Genomic DNA, 23,134 nt, shown 5'->3' on the forward strand with positions numbered 1-23,134 from the left:
TATGAGTGCTGTTTGATACAGCGAAGCACTTTTACACAAATTCGAGAGAAAAGCCTTTTGACAATCAAAGAGATAAAGTGATTAAAGATGTGTATGTGTGTGTGTGTGTGTGTGTGTGTGTGTGTGTGTTTTAGGCCATGGGTGTGTATCTGTACGGGGAGCTGATGGTTCAGGAGGACCCGAAGCAGCAGGCTCTGGCCCGTCGTTGCCTCTCATTGGTCCAGGAAGAAATTGACCAATCGGCGCGCAGAGTGGTGGAGGAGATGGTCCTCTGACGTTCGAGGTAAAGTCTCAGTCTTCCTTTCTCGTCGCCTTCGTGTCGTCCATGCTGCGCGTCATGACGTGCTGTGTCCTCCATAGTATTCTGAAAGTTAAGCCGAGAAGTAAAACGCAATTCGTCATCTTCTTCTTTCGCTATTTTCTTCTTTTTTTTTTAACATTCAATAGTGGAATTCGACTTTTATCATCACCTTCAGTCAGAGGGGAAGTGGCGACCGTAAGAAAATGTTTGTGTTGATCCTGATTCCATCTGAGTCCACGCTACAGTCACTTGGCTACCTACTCTTCACATTCCTCTCTGATCCCATTGAGTGTGTGTGTGTGTGTGTGTGTGTGTGTGTATATATGCATGTGTGTGTGTGTTTGTAGTCTTAAAATGGGGCCTTTTTCCGTAGTTTCACAGCAGCACCGTCAGATGTGTTTGTCAGAGAAGGAATTCTGGAATGTGTTCCTCAAACAAACGGGAGAGGGAAGAAAGAAAAAGAGAGATGACGGGTCAGCGAGCGTTCTCTACTCGATGTGGGATGACTTGTATACTGTTGACCCTGAAATTCCTCCTGTGTGTGTGCGTGTGTGTGTGTGTGTGCTGATTTTTCATGATTCTAAGGGGTTTATAGGTCTCACACTAAATAAAGTGAAGAGAGAAATTTATGGTTTAGACTGACAGACGGAAAGAAATGGGAGGAAGAAAGAGCGCCAAAGGGAGGACTGTAGTGAAGACAGGTCTCTTTGAAGCTGCTGGTCTTTTCATAACAGTCCTGCTATTACTGACACCAACCTTTTGATTCATGGGAGCAGGCAGTTAATCACATCTTTGCCCGGCGATTGAACTGCAAGAATAAAGCCAGCTATTTCTCAGCGCTTTTAAACAATACAGCAGTATTGTTGCATGTAACAAACACAAATACAAAGATGAGAGGGAAGAAATCCTCACATTTGAGAAGCTAAAACAAGCGCGTGTGGCATTTTTGCGTTGAAATAGCTTGATTATCGGACTATTTGCCAGTTAGTCATCAGATTCTGATTTAGATATTGATGAACTTAATGCACCTTTTCCAGCGGAGACGGATATCTACACTGGTGTCCGGCATTCCCTAATTGAGTGTGTCAGAAAGACGGGTGAGGAGCAATAAGGGGCTTTAATATTTCTCCAACATTGTGACTGACTCCATCCCACAAATGTTGATGCCACTGACCCAGCTAGCATACTCCCAAGACAGCAAGTAGAGGGTTAAACGACGTGTCCGTGACCTTCGTCAACACAGGCTTCGTCAAAAGGAGCTGCTAAATACTAGTCACGTCAACCTGGCTGATTTACAGCACTAAATCCTTTTTTTAGGCCGTGACCAAGCCACTACAAGACAGGCTTTTATCTTCAGACACAAACACGAGCACGCACGCACACACACACACACACACACACACACAAACACACACACACAGACAGCTTTATGCATTTGCGCAGGATGTGAAAGGCTTTCTAGACAAGTGCTCGGCATCTGGCTCAGTCCTGATAAATCTCTCTGACTCAGAGACAGACACACACACACGCACACACACGACACGCACGCACACACACACACACACACTATCTGTCTGTGCCCACAGATCTTTTGTCATCAACCTTCACTCTCTCCCTACACCTCCCTGTGGATCCTCACTTCCAATTCGGGGCTAAAAACGTAGCCGCTAAAAACATCACCAAACCAACACAAAAAAAAGAATAGGAGAAGAAAAGAGGCATTTAGAGATTTATGTCCTGTAACTTTTACTATTACATCCCGTCGGACTGAACCAAACAAACCCCCGGTAAACATCAATGGATCATGCTGGTCACCGGAGCTCAGGTCCAGATTTCTCTCCAATTAAAATGATGGATGGACCAGCCTCCTCACGGCTTTTTCATATTGCACTGTGGGGAGATGGATTGATGTTTTACTGCTCACTTTGTGTGCCCCGACCATCTTTTCTTAAGTGGAGCAGTCCTCCCTGTACCCTTTACACCCTCACACACACACACACACACACTTGGACACACACACGGTACAGTGGGATTAGGTAGAGGCGGGCTGAGAGGGTTTTAACTGAAAACAACATGTCCGTCAAGGTGCACTCCCTGCTCTGTGTTTTTAAACCTAAAACTCACAACCCTTTAAAGGAGAAGGGTGGTCTCCCCCTCTCCCTTTTTTTTCTTCTTCTTCTTTTCCCCTCCCTCTCACTCCCCGTTCTTTTCTTCCCCCCCGGTACATGCCTCTGGAATCCTTCTTGATCCGCTTAATGAGGGGCATATCGCCGGGTTAGCAGAGCGTGGCGAATGGTAGAGGGGTAACCAAGGAAATAGTGTGTGGGAGAGAGAGAGAGGGAGAGGGAGGGAGAGAGAGAGAGAGAGAGAGAGAGGGAGAGGGAGAGGGCCGAGTATCAACAAGTCCGGCCCCTTCTCGCGACTGCGCTCCGATGGCAGACGTTAAGGAGCACGAGACGAGGAGGGGAAAAAAAAAAAAAGGACAAACAAAGTTTAGAGGTTCTGGTTTGTTGGTGCTGCAGGTCAGCGCAGGACACGAGGGCGAGAACACGCGAGACGGAGAGAAAAGGATCTTTCATGTCTGGGCTGTGAGGGTTCCTGGCGTGCTGATTTGTGACTTATGATAAAATCACATTGCCAGGGATTACCACACAGCCCTGACCCAGCCGGCTGCCATGGCAACCACAGCCTCTCCCACACACACACATACACACATACACACACACATACACACACCCAGAAACTTAAAACCAAGAAGACATGATTATCTGTGTGATTGTGTTTGAGGAGTTGATGATTTGGAAGTGCAGAGAAGGAAGCGGATGATGATGATGATGATGATGATGATGATGATGATGCTAGAGGGTCTTGATGGGTTTGTGTGTGTGCGTGTTTGCGTGTGCACGTGTCAGTCCTCCAGACAGGTTTTTTATTTTTTTATCCTCTCTCCAGCCAGGCACAGAGCTTAGCTGATTGGTGAACAGTGATTGATTTCCTCTTTGTTCACAGTGGCTAAGTTCTGCACCTGAGGAGAGCATGACCCAGACAAGCAGACAAAGGAAGACAATGAATGTGTGTGTGTGTGTGTGACAGAAAGAGAAAACACAAATGCTCCTTTAAGTTTTTACAGTGGCGACTGTATGTGTGTGTGTGCAAACACTTTTGTGTAAACACCGTTGAGTTCAATTATCTAATGTGTGTTTATACATTTCAGTCACAGAAGTCCTTCCCCCTTTCGTCCTCTTCCGTTTTCTCGCTCCTTACTTGATTGCCCCGCATCGTTTCACCTTTCCCTTCTTTCTCTTATCTCATATCCCTCCTCTCCTCCTCCTCCTCCTCCTCCTCCTCCCTTTCTGCTCATCCTGTATCTCCCTTTCACTTTGGTCCAGCCTCGGTGGAGATAGCTCCCCTCTCTCTTCCAGCCTCACGTGGCTGTGAAGCGTTCCACCGAGAGCCTCCTCACTCGCACACAAGACCTCCTCGCACATTCAAAACGCTGCGCCACATTGCTAACGAGCGCCGCGCCGCGCTCCCTCCCGCTCTGTCCCGTGTTGTTCTTTCCCTCCTCTTTCATCTTCTCTTCTTGCATTCTGCATCCGTCCTCCTTTTCAGTTACGTAGTATAAAAAGATAATCCCGGAGATGATGCCGGTTTGCACGCCCTGTAGTTCTAGTGAAAGGTGAGAGCCAAGCACCTCGGGAGGGAGGGAGAGAGAGAGCGTACTTCCAGTACTAATGAGGCCTGGGAAGACCCGAACGCTGCTTAATGCTGCTGACAGATATTACATCAATCCGGAAACTGTGGCTACAATAATGCGTCTCATAATCACCGTTGTCCTTCAGCTCCACTTTGCTGCTGCCTTTCTTACAGCAGACGCTCAGCGTGTCCCAAACGTGTATGCGTATCCTTTCGGGCCATTTTTTTGCCCTCCACAATTGGAATCATGACTTTATTGATCATACAATTTTCTGAGTTGTTTTCCTAACTTTAATCTCAGAGAATATCACCACGTTTCTTTTCTCGTGAATTTAGGTAAATAAGCTTGAAATTTTCGATTTTTTTTCTTCTTTTTTTTTCTCTCAAAATACAATCGGACTTCATTTTGCAAGCTAAGGAGTCGCCCCCTGCTGGACAGCAGAGAGAATGCAAGTTTTAATACGCTCCCGCGTTGGCTTTACTCAGCAGAACCACAGAAAGAAAGTGTGAAAAATAACAAGTTGTGGTTTCGTCACGGGGAATGTGGTGTCTTATTTCTTGGCTAAATCCAGTGACTTCCTGTTACTGTTCATCTCGTGTAAATTTTCCCAAAATGTCAAACTGTTCCTTTAACTCGACAGTGAGATTGGATACAGCAGGGTAAGTAGTTTAAAAAAAAAAAAAGGTTGACAGGGCCTGCAGCAAATCAGTGCTCCAGTTTTAAAACTTCACATCACTTTGGCAGTGAAAAGTGCCGTCCATGCAGCCCGGGGAAGATGCGCATTGATTTCTGATCTAATCTCAGGCTGAGGATAGATACAGAGATCCATAAAGCTGACAGATTCTCACTGAGCACCTTTCCACACTGAAGGAAAACAAGACTCCAGGCTTCAAAGGATGGAAATCTCGCAACGATTTTAGATGATTTTCATCATTTAGGGAGGTCAGTTCCACTTTATTGGTAGAATTAAGTGTTTCTGCGGTGGATTGGCTGTGTGGTATGGCTTCTATTGTTTTGTTTTTGGAGAAACAAAAGGCTGTGATCCTGTAAAACAGCCAGTGATGACAAGAAAAGCAGGAATTGTCAATTGGGTTACAGCACACGCTTTGTTTCAAGTCTCACAAAGTGCACTGAGAGGGTTCCCTAAGGAGTTGAGATAAGCTTGAAACACCCCAAAAAAACAATTCAACACACAAACCTTCCCACGAGCTGGTTCATGCTTTGTATTTAGCACGGCCACCACAATGATGAAAACATCTCGGTCCGTCTCATCTGTCATTTTTTATTCATTTTGGAGCCGTTCTTCAACAACCACCATTTGCATGTTCCTCCCAAAGACAAGGTTTTCTCTGGAAAACTAATTATTATTAAGTGCTTTTATCATCCAAGATGTAAATAGGTCCAGCTGGACTACATGCAAAGAATAAATCATGTATAAATGAGTCTTTTAAGTTTGAAATACTGCCCCACAGTAACTTACTGTGTAACATTTCTGCAGCGTGGGTGTAGTCCCGGCTAATTGCAATGCAAAGTGGTATTGTTCGGGGCCAATCACTCCACAATCAAAACCCCTGACAGATGGCTGGAAGTGTATTTTAGAACCGCCTGTCTTTTTTTTTTTTTTGGCAATCATAATAAGAGGCGGGACGAGGTATTATAGCGCTCTATATTCACGACGACAAAATGGCGACTAAACGAGGACAGATGTGTGAATTAGAAATGAGGGCCATGTGGAGTCTGCCATTTTTAGACCTATATTTAGGGCCTGTTAAAAGAGTAATGACCATCAAAGGCCTGTAAAAGAGAGGAATTGCCGTCAGAGCCTGTATCCAAAAGGTGATTTATTACACTCTAATGGGAGGGAAATGGTGCGCTGCACATAAAAGGACCAAGCAACATTGTATGAAGACACCGAAAATAAAGTTATTTGGCCCACGCCAGCTTTTCTTCACGAAACTAAACTTGACTGATTGTCTCTTTAATGTCAACTGTATTTTAGAGAGCTGCTGTATTCTGTTTCAAAGTATATGTTTGGAAACGTTTCCAATGCTTGACGCCGTATGCGAGCACGCTCCTCACAGAAGGTGGCGGAATGTGATTTTGATGGATTTATAGTTAGATTTTTTTATGATCGGACTCCTGAAATAGTCTAATAGCCTGTTTTCTCGAAAGCCAACAGTGTACCAATCACTTTGGAAAGCTCCCACAATCCAGCAGAAGTCTTGCTGAGACCACGGTAGAGAGGTTTCTACCGTGTCAAGCACACCTTTCACCAGCTGGTGAAATCCAACAATCTCAACCGTCTAATGGACCTAAAGCAGTGTGGGTTCTCGTGGGTTTGGCAAAGCGGAACGCCGCCTGACACGGAGCCTGAGCTGGCATTGCTTTTTGCTTCATTACAGACAGACACACACACACACAAAAGTATGTGTTCATAGCTTGCCAGTGCTTTGTGGAAAAAGAGAGAAGAGATATTTGGGCTTTGCTTCCTGTGCCTACTGAGCTGATTATCAGTCCTATACAACCACTGGCTCAGTTCAGCAGGAACAGGAGTCCAGGCCACTCACCAGCAAACCAGAAGAAAACACGAGCACTGGCCTGCACAGATTTTACACAAAAACACTGTTCTATTCATAGAAAATTGATTTGAGAATCTTTTTTTGTTTGTATCTTTGGGGTTTAACATTGTTGTTGTAATGTTACATGTTGTATTGTTGTATTGTAGCCAATTATATACTATTACAAAATTACAAAAAATTGTTACATGCAGCCATACATTTGCACCAGTCTTTATATCTGCAGATCAATAATAAGGAACTGCAGCATAGATGTGTGTGCAATGAGATGTTTCTATATAATGCAAAAATAGCGTCTGCATTATATAGTTTGTCCACCAGGGGGTGATGCCAAGTTTATACCTGTAAATGTCCCACTCAGCACTTTTTTCTTTTATTTGATTTAGAGGATTCTTATCCACGGCTATATTTGTCAATCTATTTTTAAAACTGGAATATTGGCGTCCGCCTCCAAAACCCGGCACCGGTCGAGATCTGTGTTTACGGCCAAACATCTAAACTGGATTATTGGTCCACGCGCCGTATCGTATCCAGTGTTTACCTCATCAGCGAGAGACCAGTAGTTCAGTAACGCTCCAGTCTGAACGATCTTTCTCTTCCCAGTTTGCCGACATCAGACGGAGAGGACGATGACGGCCGCTCACCTCCTCTTCCTCCGGACGAGACGGGAGGCTCCAGAGTCACTCAGCGGTGTGAACACCAAAAGGGCTTCGCTCCCACTCGACCAACCGGCACAACAACTCTGCCCATTCAAGTCCAAAGAAATGACTTGTGTGGGAACCACGACCAATGCAAGCTGCTCCGAGTGAGATGCACCATCGTTCACTACATTGTTTGTGATGAAAGTGATATTGAGAAGTTGATGTGGAAATCGCAAAGAAGGAAACGGATGATAATGGAGCCGGAGGGGCTGGATGTTTTGTTTTATTTAAATGGTTTAAAAATGATGGGTACTGGGAGATGCTCCATGGATCCATTTTTAGGAGCCTGCGTATCAGTGAGATTATCTTTGGTGTGACTTCCTCTATGAATGTGGTTCTTAAAGAGTTAGACAGGAAATACTTTCAGGTGATTCACATTTCTATGTGCAACAAATGACTTCACTCCGGCCAGTAACGACACTGGAACATGTGCAACCTCTCAGGGCATTTTTATAGAGGTAAACTATGGCTGTATGTCTGCGAACAAATGATAATAGTGTATGTTCTATGTATATTTTAAGTAAAGGTTGAAGTGTAATGTTCATGTTGAAATAAAATTGTGTTATCTTGAAATAAATGACTCTCTTCATCTCATTTCATCTGTTAAGCAAAACCTGAACATCAGGTATGAATGTCATAACCAAATTGATTTTCTCTAGACAACTGATTTAGTGAATTAAACAATGGTTGTGTAATCGGTTAAGTGATAACCAAGTAAACATTCTCTTCACAAACCCAGTGAAGAAAATGTTTTAAATGTCTTTTATTTTACATTTTCTTGCACAGACTGTGACGCTACACTAGAATTGTTAATTGTTAACTGATTTCGAGTTTATGAACCTACTATACAATGACTTTTTTTCACCACACTATATAGTATGACCTTTGTAGAGCTTTTTTTATGACAGTATACTGGTGTAACGTATGCCATTTCCATAGTGCTCTAGTAATTACTCCAATCTTTACTTTTAAAGGTGGAAACCAAATCTGCTCACTAATTACACACATTACAAATACATTATGAACCAAAGTGAAAACACAATATGAATCATCCTGCACGATGCCAGCACAAGAAGTGCAAATATAGCATGCGTTTGTTTCTATTTCTGTACAGTTTATGCAGCTGTCAATCATAAAGTATCTTATGTAGAGACAAAATCCCAGTATTCCCAAATGTCTGGTTCTAGTGGGTCATTTTTAAATGTCTGCATTTAAAAATAAGGATGAAACAAAAATGAGAGATTCTCTATCTGTATAAATAATGAAGCAATAGAAAATGTACAAAGACATTAACGTTTACATTTCATCGTATACTCTTATAAACATTACACAATTTAACATTTGATCACAAATCATATTTACACAAAAGCCAAACTGCCGTTTGGTTTTCATCAATGTCTTCCAGTCATCATGTGTAACGTGACGGATGTATATTACCAGACAATTATATGAGTGGGAGGACTCTAACACATTGTACGAGCCGCTGCTTCTTTGCAGTGCGATCTGTCACCGTTCAAGCGTCCTTGTGGGCCTTGTGGATGTGTCGTGTGTGTGTGTGTGAGCGTGTGTGTGGAGATAATTGTAGCCTCTCCACATAATCTGTGCGGTTTTGACACACTCCTGTCATTGCACCGCAGCATGTCTTCACAAGAGTGTGGCTATTTGGCATTCTGCAAAGGTGCCTTGGAAAAAAAAAAAGCTGAGGATGAACTCACTGCCGTGTGGTTCTATGAATTAATGTGTGTGTGTGTGTATGTGTGTGTGCACGCTAACCTATTTTAGAGTGTGAGTGTGTTTGCTTAGTTCTCAGCAGGCCTTGATGCTGCGTGCATACGTGTTAGAGTGTTTTGAAGAGCCTGCATCCTGAGATGAACTCCGTTAGTGTCGCTTGATAAGCAGTTATCTTCGTTCAGTCTGAACTCCAGCGAGCTGAGAACGCGCTCTGCTTCATCAACCAGACCAGACCGCTCCACCACCTGGACACGCCCACACAAAGACAAAAAAAACAAAACAATATTGCTTATCGTGACAGAGCTTCAACAAGAAAAAGGACTCGTGATTTGTAACATATTATGAAATCAAATTCAACAGTAGAGATATGTACAGTATGTCTAGATATTGGGGTTTCTTAAAAGTCGTATAATGTTGTGCGTTATGTGGGACATTTGAATAAATAATTGACATTACTGAAAACACATTTTGGGGAATAAAAGCTTGTTTCCTCACCGTCTGTATAATTTCTGCGGCTGCACTCGGGGTTTGCTGTAGAAAAACTGCACAGTTGAGGAACAGGTTGAGGATCAACAATGGAGACAGTGCTGGTTGCTGAGGTTGTGGCGACAGCAGAGTGACCAATGGCTGCAGGCGGTCAACAGGGAGAGGACGCGCTGACATCAAGAACAGGGAGCGTAGGTGGTCCCATGCTTCTTTGCCGTGTACCTGGAAACATGGATGACAGGATAACGTCACGGTCGGCTGACAGATCGTCCATGAAAGGGACCGCACTGGAATCAAGAAGCATTGCTGTCCGAGGAAATAAAAAACCAATAGATTAGTAATTCACAAATAATGAACAGTCAACCCTCATGCGAGTTGATCGTAATGGCGGAGACGGCGGCGGCGGCGACGACAGCGAGTCTCCCCGGGGGGATGAGAGGAGGCGGACAAACCGGAGACAGAGAGATGAAACTCGGGCCAGCTGGCCAGACACTCACTGAGAAATCAATACTACATCACCCTTTTCACCCGGCTCCCCTCCCTCATCTGTATCCTCTCTCTCTCTCTCTCTCTCTGCCACTGTCTTATTCTCTCTTGCTCAGCTCAACCATCATTTTTTAATGCGTTATTCTTCTTTCTCTGTACAGTGGTCTTCCAATAACAAAGAGCAGACCGTCCACATTGTTGTGACACCGCACATGCTGTAGGCAGACTGTCTGAGATTACATCCAACCAACTTCCTTCTCAAGTCATATTAACAGTACAGCTCACATTGACAATGCTAACATGCTGTTGAACAGGTTACCGTTGAGCACGTACAAAAGTTCACCATGTTGAACTCGATGAAGCCAAATGTGTCCTCTCATAAAAATCTTACCAGCAGTCGTGCTCTGTGGTGCCCCCTGTTAGTGGGGTGGTGGTAGAAGATAAGCAGCCACAGAAGGGGGCCGCGGTCCTCGGGTTCTGATGTCACCAGCAGCTGGACGGCCGCTTGCACCCAGTGGGCACACTGGACCAGCAGGAACCAGGCCTCGAACACGGTGTGGTACCTCCTACAGGACAGGAGCACAAGCAGGGCTCAACACTAAACAGGTAGAGAGGGCTGTCCTGATACTTCCTCAAGGCATCATGGGATTTGACAGACTTCTCTGTGCTGCAGTGGCAGAGGTGCATGGATAAATGACACTCTAGCAGAGGACATACTTTCAAGGCCCCTTCGTCCCCTCCTTATGGAAAGATATAGGCTCAAGGGGACCAATGGCCCCTTCGTCTCCTCATGGGAACATAAGGGCTCAAGGAGACCAATGGCTCATTCGTCTCCTCATGGGAACATAAGGGCTCAAGGAGACCAATGGCTCCTTCGTCTCCTCATGGGAACATAAGGGCTCAAGGAGACCAATGGCTCCTTCGTCTCCTCATGGGAACATAAGGGCTCAAGGAGACCAATGGCTCCTTCGTCTCCTCCTTATGGGAACATAAAGGCTCAAGGAGACCAATGGCTCCTTCGTCTCCTCATGGGAACATAAGGGCTCAAGAGACCAATGGCTCCTTCGTCTCCTCCTTATGGGAACATAAGGGCTCAAGAGACCAATGGCTCCTTCGTCTCCTCCTTATGGGAACATAAGGGCTCAAGGGACCAATGGCTCCTTTATCCCGTCCTTATGGAAACATAAGGTCGAACCAAAATAAAGGGGGGATCTGATAGATTTTGTTCAAAAGTGTGGTCAAACTATCTACTTTTTTCTCTTTGGGTTGAGCCCAATGTTTGTTTTTTTCTACATTTGGGTTTTAGCATCTTAACTGAATGGATTTTTTTATCTTTTCTTTTTCTCAGTTTACAGAACGTGTTGGCAGGTAATTTGAAGATGTCAATTTGAGGCCTGGGAAGCTGCGGGCATTTGTCACTATCCTCTCCACAATTTACAGACGTGACAATAAATAACATGTAGCATGTTAATAAATAATGAAAATAATGTTGCAGATTACCGTGTGTGCTTATTTAAAGATTGCAAGATGGACATAAGGTCCAGATAGAGCGCTGCAACAGTGTGAAAGCTGAAACATGTGAGACTATGACTTCAAATTAGAAGAGCGATAAGGATCTCTCTATTGAATTTCTTCATCATCATCATTAGGCTCTCTTCCTTTTCTACACTCTTTCACTCTTGGCTCCAAAATCCGAACAGCAGCACCCTCCTGCAGAGCACTGGCAGCTGCATCTTCGCTCAGAGCAACACAACATACTACTTTTTCACAGTTGGCTCGGAACAATGTTTTGGGAATTCTTCATGGAGAATGGAGCCGTGGTGGGGATAATGAGCCCCGTTAAAAAACCGCAGCAGGAGCGTATTAAGTCAGTCGTCTCCATCTTTCGGACATCGGCAGTTTTTCATCTGCATCCCCTATCCTCTTTTCCTCTAAATCTGTACAACCACTTTCTCTAGCTCGTATTTCTGCATTCCTTTGCGTGCTCCTTTCCAACACTCTGCTCTCAACAGCTCTCTTTCCCAAGCTAATAGCCTCCAAGCATTGCACCAGGAGCTCTCTGCTGTGATGCGAGGGGAAAATATCTGACTAACCACCCCCTCAACAGCAGTTAATGGAAATAAGAACGCCACACAGGCACTCGGTAAGGTGGTAGCTGTAGACACACATTAACACATTCCCTCTGCGAGCCTTTCTCACGCTAATCTGGTGCTACCGCTGTTGTCTCCGTCTCCCTCCTCTTCCTCTTCTGTCAGTCTCTGTAATGAGCCGCTGAGCCAGTTCAGGTGATGTCTCCAGGCCTCCTGAGGCATCTCTGCAAACGACAGATTCACATATACAGACATAATGATTTCTTTTAGCACATACAAAATCAAGAAGCATTCACTAAATGCAAAGCATTTTCTCGCCAGTGTTAAAGGAGCAGTTAAAAATGATGGAGATACATGTATTTGCTCAGAGTTGAATAAGATTGATACCACCCATAGCGAGGGAGTGGGGGCGGGGGGATTAGTTGGACGTGCCTGGAAAAAGCTCTAAAGTGAATCGTCCAGGAGGCATCGTGTTCAGATGCCCGAACCACACTGGAGAAGTGTTTGTCTTTGTGCCGAGTGAAGGGACACAGCTCACTTTGATGACACAAAGACTGGCTCATAGCAAAGACCACCGTACCCTGTTATTCCCGCAGTACACCCCTCGGGACTCGGCGGGGGACACGGTTGTGAGCCCTCTCCAAGTCCACAAAACACGTGTGGACCGGATGGGCGCTCAAACAGCCCTGCCAGAGAGCCGGTCCACACGGCCAGCGAGGAACCCGCATCCCCTCCTCCTGGCTCTGAGGTTGGGCGATCGGTCAGAGCCTCTTTTTTAAAGCACCTGGAATACACTTTCACTGGGCGGCTGCGACAACTGGAGCACGCTCTCCTGTCCACCCACTTCTGCCACTGCGCAGGCAGTCCTCGACCTCGCCGCCGCCACCGCTAGTGAGGCGCGTCAGCCGAGACCGCCCAACAAATACCCAAGAGCCGTCAGCATCTCAGAGGGGGTAGGAGTTTTTTTTTAACTAGGTGTTGATGGGTCTTTGCCACCTCCACTGAGGACTTGTTGGTTGGGTTCAAGAGTTGTTACAGGTACTCTTCTCCACAGCTCGACAATATCCCCAGTCCGAGAATTGTTAGACATATCTATTTTCACATGCCACATTTTTTTCCAAACACTCCTAAACCACAAACCAAATGTTACTGTCAGTTACTAATAACTGACACTTCAGGTTAACAAACAAATATTCCAAAAGGCTGGATATCTTGATCCACACCCCAAGATCCCCCCCCCCAACACACACACACACGTTACATTTTAACAATGCCATGCTAGGTCTTAACTTTTTTAGAGGAAGCACAAATCATGATAAGACCCTAAATCTTCACAGTCCTAGTCAGTCTCCAGCGAAAAAATGTCTCTCACACACACACGCGCACGTGCACATGCACACACACACACACACATAAATAATTAACTCTGGGTTCTGGCTGGGCTCCAGTGTGTCCCTAAATGGCTCCATTCATGTAAATCATTCCTGCTACAGGCCGGTCTGGGCACACACTGATAAGCGCTGCTCCCCTGCACTGACCTATTGTGCATCGTCGGTTCAACGGTATAGATTCCTATACATAAACACTGGTAATACATATTCTGTATAGAGCAAATATATTCTTCTAAATAAGAATATGAATAGTGGGTATTAGTGTGGTTGTAGAAGACAATCAATAGTTTCAGTTATTCACAACAAATAACTTGTTTACAATTAATTTGATATAAATGCTGTTCCACATTATTTCAACTTTTAACATAAAAGAGTTCACACAGTTGCTGACTTATCAACTAAAATAGATTTGCAGTGACAAGACACACAAACGTTCATTCACGCCGCAGCAGGAAGGCTTTGTTGACACACAGTTAAAGAATACCTGAAAAGAGCATTTCTCACAATGCTAGGTTTTGTACATTGTGTCAGACACACACACACACACACACACACACACACACACACACACACACACACGGATGAGTGTGTATGTATACACTGACCTGATGGCCGGGTCAAGAGAGGAAACAGCAGACTCGGAGGCGACTGTGGGAACATGGCCTTCAAAGATATCCTCGTCTGAAACACCAAGCGCACACTTTCCTCAAGCTTCATAACTGTAAATCATATTTACCTTGAACTCATACATCGCTGTGCTGTGAAAGCCTGAGAAATGGCATTTTGAATGGGAGTCTGTGTAACAGTGATACAGTAGGTGCTAATGTGTAATGTAGCGTGTAATAGGTAGCGTTTAGTGCTGTGTGACTACAGCCAATAAAACAGATTCCACTGTAAATACACTATAGCACTGCCATCTACTGGTTAATAGGGGGGAAAGGAGGTACGCCATAATCACAAAACTGGTCAGTAATACTCAAAAATGTCATAACACATGTGTTTTATGGCCTTTTGACAGTAACATCTCACATGTGAGTGCCAGAAGGTTTCCTACAGTCACAAAGGATTTGTTAATTAACAACAGACTCATGTGTATCTGAGAGAATCTGTGGGGGCTGAGAGTTTTAGTGAAAGTTGATGAATACATAGTGGCACATCATTGGAACAGCTCAGAGGTTTGCACATATTGCAGGTGTTATATTTGGACAAACCTTATTACCTGCAAATTGACGCTTTAAAAGCGATTTGCATTTTTTCGTCTATGAGGCAGAGGTGTGAACCGTGGTGTGTGTAGTAAGTGCAGCAAGCTCTCGGCTGGAGATGAAGTGATAATGGCGCGGAGGATTAATCAAATGTTAAGTGATTTTGCCTGCAGACGGGAGGTAATTGTTCACAGCCCTGTGTGTGCCTCTATGCCTGCGGCATAATAAAAGTAACCATCCTTTTACTTCCGGAAAAGATGAGGGATAAGAATAATTAGATTCCGTGGTAAGTTTTAGACTTTGTTACAGAAGGTGAAGTACTAAAGGTGAGCACTAAAGAGGAATATGTTGGACTAAAGTTATCAGTCGCAGCATTAAAACTGTAGCATCTTTATGAAAATTGTTGCCTCTGCTGTTTGAAACGCAGACGCCTCAGTGGACTTTAATATTTCAGATTTCATCACCTGCGTGTGCACACGATAAGGGCCACAACTCAAAGTGGTGACAAGAAAACATGGATTTGTTTTGTCTCTCAATACAATAATCAATGGATTAGACTTTTCAAATATATATATTTATAAATTACCATAAATACATACATACAAAATCTAAAATCTGAAAATAATCAGCTGATTAGTGAAACAACAAAAAAATGTACGAGCAACTATTTAAATATCAACCCTCCTTTTGAACCAATATTTATAAACCTACAATTTTTTTTGTGGGTTTATAAAAATTGATCAAACTAAAGAATCGTGAGTTGCATTCCTGAAAGAAACCAAATATTTATGTCAGACGTTCAGATCTCTGGTTGAGAAGGCGAGGCCTACCTGCTGCGGCTGCAGCGCCAGCTCCCTGAGGAAACAGCTGGTGAAGGCCTGGATGAAATACTTAACGGACTCTTTCCCTTCTGCTTGCTTTAGGATGGACCTGTGGGACATGCAAACAATTATTGTCATACAGAAAACACACACACCGAAAAAAAAAACACATCAAAAACACTCTCACACACATGAGCATCACATTAAGTGACGCAGCAGCACTCACCTGAAGATGTCGTTTACAACCAGGAACATAGAGCAGTGCTGTGTACAGGCTTTGGGCTGGAACACACAAAAACAAGAGGTTTAAAACTTTGTAAAAGTGCATCGCTTCATAGATCCTAAAAGCCAACACTTAGCATGCAGAAACTATAGAAAGCATTCGTTGAAACGTATCCGTCGTGTTATAACTAATTCAAGAACGCGAACCTCCAAATACTGACCACTTGGTGTCACTGTTGCATCATCTACAGATCTTCAATGAGCACAGTCCCTCTCTGTTCCCACTCTGTCCCCATTAACCACTCAGTTTACACTGTCTCACACACTCACACACACACACACACACACACACACACACACACACACACACACACACGCCTGACATCTTAATCTAGACCCCAGGACCCTCCCATACACTATATTTTAACAATGCCATGCAAGATCTTAATTTAGAACTTTTTTAGAAGAAGCACAAATCATGATAACACCTCAAATCTTCAGTCTCCAGCGAAAAAATGACACACACACGCACACATACATACACACACCTCTGCCTAATGTACACTCATATCATGTGTTTTAGATTTAACACATTCTAAAACGCCCAAGCGTAAACATTTAACAGCTGCACTGTTCATGTCTGCACGTTTATATATCTTCTCGTCCCAATTATTCTCCCTCTCACCCCCCAAACACTCTCGTATAGGGGCATACGCTTCACTATAGGAGGAGCACAAGTCATCTACTTCACAGACTTTTAATGCTGCAGTGTAATGCAGTCGAGGAGAGATTAAAAGGAGCACCAGAATCAGTTGTGAGTAAGCTTTCTAATTATTAAACTTTAGCCACAGCCAATTCAAAACCTTCCATCTGTATCCGTAGTTAAAAATGCTGTAAAATGTATATTACAATGCTTTTGGCACATCAAGGCCAAAAAAAAAGCAACAACCTTCAACCTGTTTCTGTAAAGTGTGTTAAAGACCGTTTTTTAACCAGTCAAAGCACACATTGAACTGCAGATGTAATTGTAAAAGTGCCAGAGTAAAAGACCAATTAAGAGTCTGAGTGAGGTCAATAAGAACAAACAACCCCACCCAGTGTTTATATGGTGTCATTACAACATTCCTACATACAATTCAAGCGCCTTCATCCTCAGTTTTGACGTGTCCTGTTTCTTTTGCCCTCTCAGGTCCAGAAAACAGCCGTAATCAAACAAAAGGTGGGGTACATGTATGTTGGCATCTGCCATATACGTTGGCATATGTTTTATGGGTGTCAGTGCATGCCAGCGTGCATCCATGTGTGCAAACTCCATGCCCCCCACACCCCGTAGTGAAAACAGATGTTTTTTTTTGAGCATCCTCCTCCATACCTTACCACTAACACTTCAAGGAGGGTCAATTACAGCACACAACAAACATCCTGTTTTTGGTAGTAAGGCCCAGGAAGTGAGTGTTTATTGTTATTGGGTCTGTGTCTCTCACTGGATCACAGAGCGCTGGGGCAGGCCAAAACGAGGAATGTCAGCCTTATTCCATGTTTCACAATTTTGATTGGAGTTTAAACAAGTGAGCGAAAGGGAGGCGAGAGGAGACACAAGCCAGTCGGCTCACACGCCTCTTGTTTTTTTGTTTTTTTTGTTGTGCTGCCCTTGCACACGTGTACACCAACGGAGACTCGCATACACAGAGACACATGTGAAGCGCACATCTGACTTCTTCCAAAGAACCTGAAGGCTGAGTGAAACCTAAACGTATGCCCCCCCCACCCCCTTCACCCTCTTAACAACAGACACGCTATACCAGATGCAATTTCATAAACAAAGCATGGCGGCTGGAGGCATGTGCGTGTGAGGGTTCGCATGCACACATGTGCGTGTGAACCAGCAAGGTGATAAAAACAGAGGTCAGTCAGAGATGGATGAGAGGGTAAACAAATAGATCCATGAAGGGACAGAGAAGTAAACAGTCAACTATTGTCTGTCTGGTCCCACACACACACAAATAGATTTTCTTCAACTGTTTACAGAACTCCTCTCCTCCAATATAGTGGCTCCTCGAGTAAAATCAAAAGGCAGACATTTTCTTTTACGTGCAGTGTTAGTAAATCATACACATGTACACCGGTGTGTTCCATATCTTTCTATTTAGTACAGTTCCTGAATGGAAAAAAAAAGGTTTTCATTGCTCGTCCGTTATGTACACAGCTCAAGTGGACCATCACTTTGGGAAAACACAAGTGACACAACTGACAAACGTTGCTGAAGTTAACAGGAGGCCAACTGCCTGGCAGGTAAAGTCTGGTTTTTCCACCAGAGTTTCAATGACATTTCTCGCAAACCAAACGCAGTCGGCAATCTCGGTAAATAGGATTGTATTCATGGATATTGTATTGCATGGCATGGACGTTTTGCACAAACAGTTTGTAGAAAGCATGTCTACTTAGATTTATCTCCTCTCCTCCACTGTGTTTATGTCTTGTCTGCTCAGTGGATAGGCCTGGATTCTGAAATTGTTGCATCTGCATTTAAGTGTTTCCTCCGAGCTTTCTTGAAATGTTTAGTTCCAGTGACACATTTGATTCTTCATTGTTGTCCCTAATATGTCTGACGTGTTCTCAGTTATTGTGGGATACAAAAGCAACCCTTGGTGGCCGAGTGAAAATAACACAAAACACTGCTGGTATTTTCTAATTGCGTTGTAATAATGAGGAAAATCAATAACAACCTATAAATCAAAAATCACTTCTGGCTTTTAAACACGGCATCCTCTCGAGTTAAAAGTTATATGAAGTGAGGAGTGGCCAAGGACTCAAGTGACAAGAGTTCAGTACATACTCAGCAGAGTCAATGCGGTGGAGCACAAGCCAAATGATGTGAGATGCAGTTTAGAGCTCGCCAAATGATGTGGGATGCATGCAGAGCAAAGCCAAATGGTGCGAGTTAGCCAGGCAAAAACAGTCAATAAAGATCTACTAAAACGCAAAGAGAAGCGTTTCCAAGTACTATGCATACAAAAACATTACAATAGCCCATAATAAATGAGTAGGCCTTATTGTCAAACTGTTTGGTTTCACAGTTTACAAATCAGTTCAAAGGGGAGATAAAACCATATGAAGCGTGCAGGGATTTCTAATGCGAGACTTTACAGACTAATTCAGGGCAGATGAGACAAACTATGTACAGAACAAAACCATTTACCAGCAGCAATGTGTCACTAATTAATCAACAATGCTGCTAATTCATGAAAATGCCAAAGAAGTCCATGGTTGGCTGTAATAGACTTCTTCCCTCCCATAATGAGGTTGTCAAAGTGGCTGTGCATGGAGGTGTATTAGGTCAAATACATGAGATTTAAATCATGTGTTCGACATGCCAAGCTGTTTTGAAACAAACAAGAATTTGAATACGTCATCTCTGGCTCTGAGGAATTGTGATGGGCATTACGTCACGCATTTCTCACATGTCATGCATTATACTATGAATCAAGAAAAGCAGCAGATTCATTGATAACCAAAATAATTGTTACTTGCAGCATTAAACAAACTGCGTATCAATCGGCCCTTTTCACAGCGGCCATTTTGACATGTCATAAGTGCTGCTGTGAAAAGGGCCCATTCAGTGTTTATCTGCTGATTAAATGTGGACAGAACATGTTTTTGGCAGATCTGGTCATATCTAACACAGAACAACATGAATTAATCCTTTCTGAGCTGTCCTCATTACAGAAGATGACTCACCAACAGGGACTGTTCCAGTTGCTTCTGAGGATTTGAACCCGAGTTGGTGAGAGCACGCTCCAGCAGACTGAGCACGGCGTCCTCCAGGCTGGACTGGTTGTGATACCACAGAGAGAATACAGCCGGCTCCTCCAATGACAAGCATTGGCTAAAGAAAAAAGAAGAAGAAAATACATACACACATTACATATAATCATCATCAAATATAAGTAGTATATATACACTGTAAATATACATGTTTGGACACAACTTAATAGAAAAACACTTCCTGAAAACATATTTTACAGCCCAAACAAGAGCTCAGTGTGCCTACCTGGAGTAGGCGGAGCTCACAGCATCCAGGAAGTCTTCACTCAGTGCTGCCCTGACACAAGTCCCCGGCTGCTGCAGCAGTGCACCAATGAGAGGAGCAGCCTCGGGACAAGTGACCAGGGGTACGCAGGCCTCTGATGTGGCCAGAATGCTGTCACATGAACACCTACACAGAAAAATATAGACACAATCTGTATTATCTGGAAGGTATTATCAATGGCCCGCAAAGAAAAAAAGATCTCTGTTTAGAGCTTTTTAAAACATTAGGATTTGCTTTTTTGTTGGTCTAACTTTGGGTCTGCAGAATAAAACTTATTGTGACATCACCTTGGGATTTAGGAAACCGTGATGAATATTATTTCCCCACTATTTCTTGACATTTCATAGGTCAAAAAAGTATTTGAGAAAATAATCAGCAGGTTAATCAATTATGAATATAACTGGAAGTGGCGGTCCTGGTTCTCTCTTCTGTGCTGCACCTGTGATTTATGTCTCCCAAAGAACTGCAGCTCTTCCCGATGTTTTCCTGCAGCAGTGCCACCATCTGAGATGCAGAGAAAGAGCACAACTTGCAGGTATGCTGACATAAATTACAGTATTCATCAATGCAGGTAAGAATGTGACGGAAAGAAAAAAGACAAATACCTTTCTCAGAACTTCGAAATGGTACTCTTTAGGTGAAACGCCGATTTGCTTCATCAATGCTTGCGCTGGAGCATCGTCTTCTTCCGTAGCAAGCTGACACAGCACCTTCTGTGGGAGGGCAAGCAACATAATGTGCAGCTAATTATTGGTGTTATATATATATGTTTATCCATAACATACTATAATAGACTTTAATGCAATCTGCCCTAACCCCTAGATTCACAACATCAAAGCTAATGAGGTACTGGAATATAGGATGACTACAGCATCACATCATTTGAACCACATGAGTGGAGAAATGGCATTTCAGTAAGTGAGAATGTATGGACGGCATATGAGCAAGTTAAGAAATGAACATTCTTGGTTACAGAGGGCCTTGGTGTTTTACAAGCATTTTTTCAGGAGGGGCCTCGTCATGTACTGATAAAACCAGACTCATAAACTCCACTGATCTCGTCTGTGAAAAAGCGAGTCATAATTAAGGAACAAAGGAGGCAACACGAGACGCGTACTGTAAGTCATGATCCGATGAGAGCGGCTCTCAAACTTGAGGGATGGTTTTTCTCAACAAATGTGTTGCGAGGCAGATATTCTTAGAAATAACAACAAATATGCCACACAGTGTTTAGTTGTCTTATGATAAATAAACCGTATGTTTGGCGAGGTTGGCTTTCATCGACATTCACTTAGAAGTGCGATGAAAGCCCTCAGTAGTGTTGCTTTGAATTGTGGTTTGATTTGGACTTGAGAAACAAGCCCTCTCTTTTGGATCACAATAGGCTGATTCACTGGTACAAGTTGGGAAGTGTGATCCCACAGAAAGAACCATGGCCTCACATCTTCCGCACGCATCTGCTTTTACAAGTCCAATGAACCAAAAACAGAAAAAAAACCACACCACTAAGAGTAGACTAAGAAAGTACAAATCCCTTTCAAACTGCAGATAAAAGGACGTCAACACACGACGAACAGAGAAAAAGATCGAGAGTGGCACAGTATGGTAAAAAAAAAAAAAAAATCCCCAGCTAGAGGAGCGCTGCCACGCTGTTGGTGGAGCTCTGTGGTTTCTTTGGCCGGGCTCTACAGCACGCTAGGATGCTTACCCTCCACATCGTCTGACAAAATAACCCCAATCACTTCCATCTGAGCACCCTCAAACTCTGCACATTGAGTACATACAAAGCCAATGCACACTGGGGCTAAGGGGAAATGAGAGGGAAGGAGGACTGGTGAGAAGGAATGGCAGAGAGAGACTGGAACGCAGCGTGATGGCTGCATGTGGAGTGTGGGGAGGCGGGTGGGGGGGTGGGGGGGTATGGTCACCAGCAAAATGTGATGAAGGGCAAATGGATGGATAGATGGATGGCAAATACTTTGGGTCAAAAGATTTTTTTTTCTTTGATAGAAAAGACAGCAACCAAGCTGGCTCTGGGGTCTTGGAAACAAGCCCTCCATAAATCTAAAATTAAAACAGAGGATGGAGAAAAATGCACAAGGCAAAGACTTGGGTTAGATTTGACGAGTGCCTGTTAACAATTACTGAACTGTGATTGAATTCTCCCAAAACCAATGAAAGTCTCGAGTACAGCCTCAGATGGTCAAAACAACAGAGACAAACAGAGAAGGGATGAAATATGGTTGGGGGGGGTGGGGAGAGTGCAGAATAATGAAGCTACACGCACTTGTGCTCAGATAAGGCACCGACACTGTGTGCATTAAATAAAAGTGTCATTTCAAGCAGGGATTTTCCCTCCTAAGTCCTATAATCTTTTGTACTCACGAATTTGAGGTATTTAAAAAAATACATAATTAAAGAGATTTACGTAACCCAGAGTGAAAAAACACTGAACACATTAAAGTTAAAGCATATAATTTGGGAGTGATAGCCGTTTTCAGTTCTGTCTTTTGTCTTGTTGTTTGAGTGCTCTCCTTTTTGTTTTTGAGTCACAAGCAAAGGGTCCAAATGACATCAGACTAGTACAATTACTGTAATCATAAAGGCAAAACTGTAATATTTAAGGACTATGTTGACAATTTGGGATACCGGCTTATTCAAAGACGTAAGAAGATAAATAACACTCTCATACCTATATATTAAGTATGGAAAAGTGGTAATGGTTGGAAACGGCTATTTGAATCTGTCCAAAGTATTAAAAAAATTGCATAAATCAAAAAGTTATTCCGTTCGCCCAGTATCTGTGTCGGGTCTATATACAGCAACGATAAAAACTCACAAGACAACGCTCACAGATTTATGATCGCTAAGAAAAGGTTTTGATTTTATGAGAAATATGCATATTTTCCAAAAACATTGAACTTTTCCTTTGAGCTAAAAAAGGGAAGAAAAAAATACGCACAAGGAAGAAACATAAATAATAACTTTCAAGTAAGTCAAATGTACTGAAAGAGGGATGCCACCCAAGAGGGCGAAGAGGATGAAGGGGAACCATTACTGTCACAAAGAGACTTTCATCTCCACATTAAAAATGGAGCGCGGCAGCCAATGTGAGCGGGTACAAAATATGTTTTCAAACACTCACAGTAGCTCCAGGGGCCTACCTGTGGTTCACCCTGTTTGAGTCAGGAAAGATGCAAGTCAAAGATTGAGCTCTCCAACCAGCCGTCCTCCGGCCCTCTAATATTACACTCTGGTGCTTTACTTTATCTGTCATCTCTTCAAAAGATCATGCCGTTTTGCTGTAGCACTGTGTGGTCCCGCTGCGAGCACAGGATGT

At 43.5% G+C, this 23,134-nt stretch overlaps 2 protein-coding genes across 10 annotated transcripts in view; one reads left to right on the forward strand and one right to left on the reverse strand.

The window, feature by feature from the left end:
* Positions 1–7,802, forward strand: part of aopep (aminopeptidase O (putative)) — a 66,241-nt gene extending 58,439 nt beyond the window's left edge. For all 4 annotated transcript variants that reach the window (XM_068566694.1, XM_068566693.1, XM_068566696.1 and 1 more), the window contains 2 exons: positions 135–283; positions 7,178–7,802. In XM_068566694.1, coding sequence (XP_068422795.1) covers positions 135–275 — 141 coding nt within the window. In that variant the 3' untranslated portion in view covers positions 276–283; positions 7,178–7,802. The remainder of the gene's footprint in view (positions 1–134; positions 284–7,177) is intronic.
* Positions 7,803–8,554: 752 nt separating this feature from the next.
* fancc (FA complementation group C) overlaps positions 8,555–23,134 on the reverse strand; it is a 27,013-nt gene continuing 12,433 nt past the window's right edge. For all 6 annotated transcript variants that reach the window (XM_068566305.1, XM_068566304.1, XM_068566309.1 and 3 more), the window contains 11 exons: positions 20,400–20,507; positions 20,234–20,298; positions 19,756–19,920; positions 19,443–19,590; positions 15,709–15,764; positions 15,492–15,591; positions 14,065–14,140; positions 12,178–12,292; positions 10,370–10,544; positions 9,502–9,714; positions 8,555–9,251 (listed from right to left, as the gene is read on the reverse strand). In XM_068566305.1, the coding sequence (XP_068422406.1) occupies positions 9,075–9,251; positions 9,502–9,714; positions 10,370–10,544; positions 12,178–12,292; positions 14,065–14,140; positions 15,492–15,591; positions 15,709–15,764; positions 19,443–19,590; positions 19,756–19,920; positions 20,234–20,298; positions 20,400–20,507 (1,398 nt within the window). In that variant the 3' untranslated portion in view covers positions 8,555–9,074. The remainder of the gene's footprint in view (positions 9,252–9,501; positions 9,715–10,369; positions 10,545–12,177; positions 12,293–14,064; positions 14,141–15,491; positions 15,592–15,708; positions 15,765–19,442; positions 19,591–19,755; positions 19,921–20,233; positions 20,299–20,399; positions 20,508–23,134) is intronic.

The sequence above is a fragment of the Clinocottus analis genome, unplaced genomic scaffold (assembly GCF_023055335.1).
Source record: "Clinocottus analis isolate CAN_PGR_092001 unplaced genomic scaffold, fCliAna1.0.p SCAF_7, whole genome shotgun sequence".
NCBI classification, from domain to species: domain Eukaryota; kingdom Metazoa; phylum Chordata; class Actinopteri; order Perciformes; family Cottidae; genus Clinocottus; species Clinocottus analis.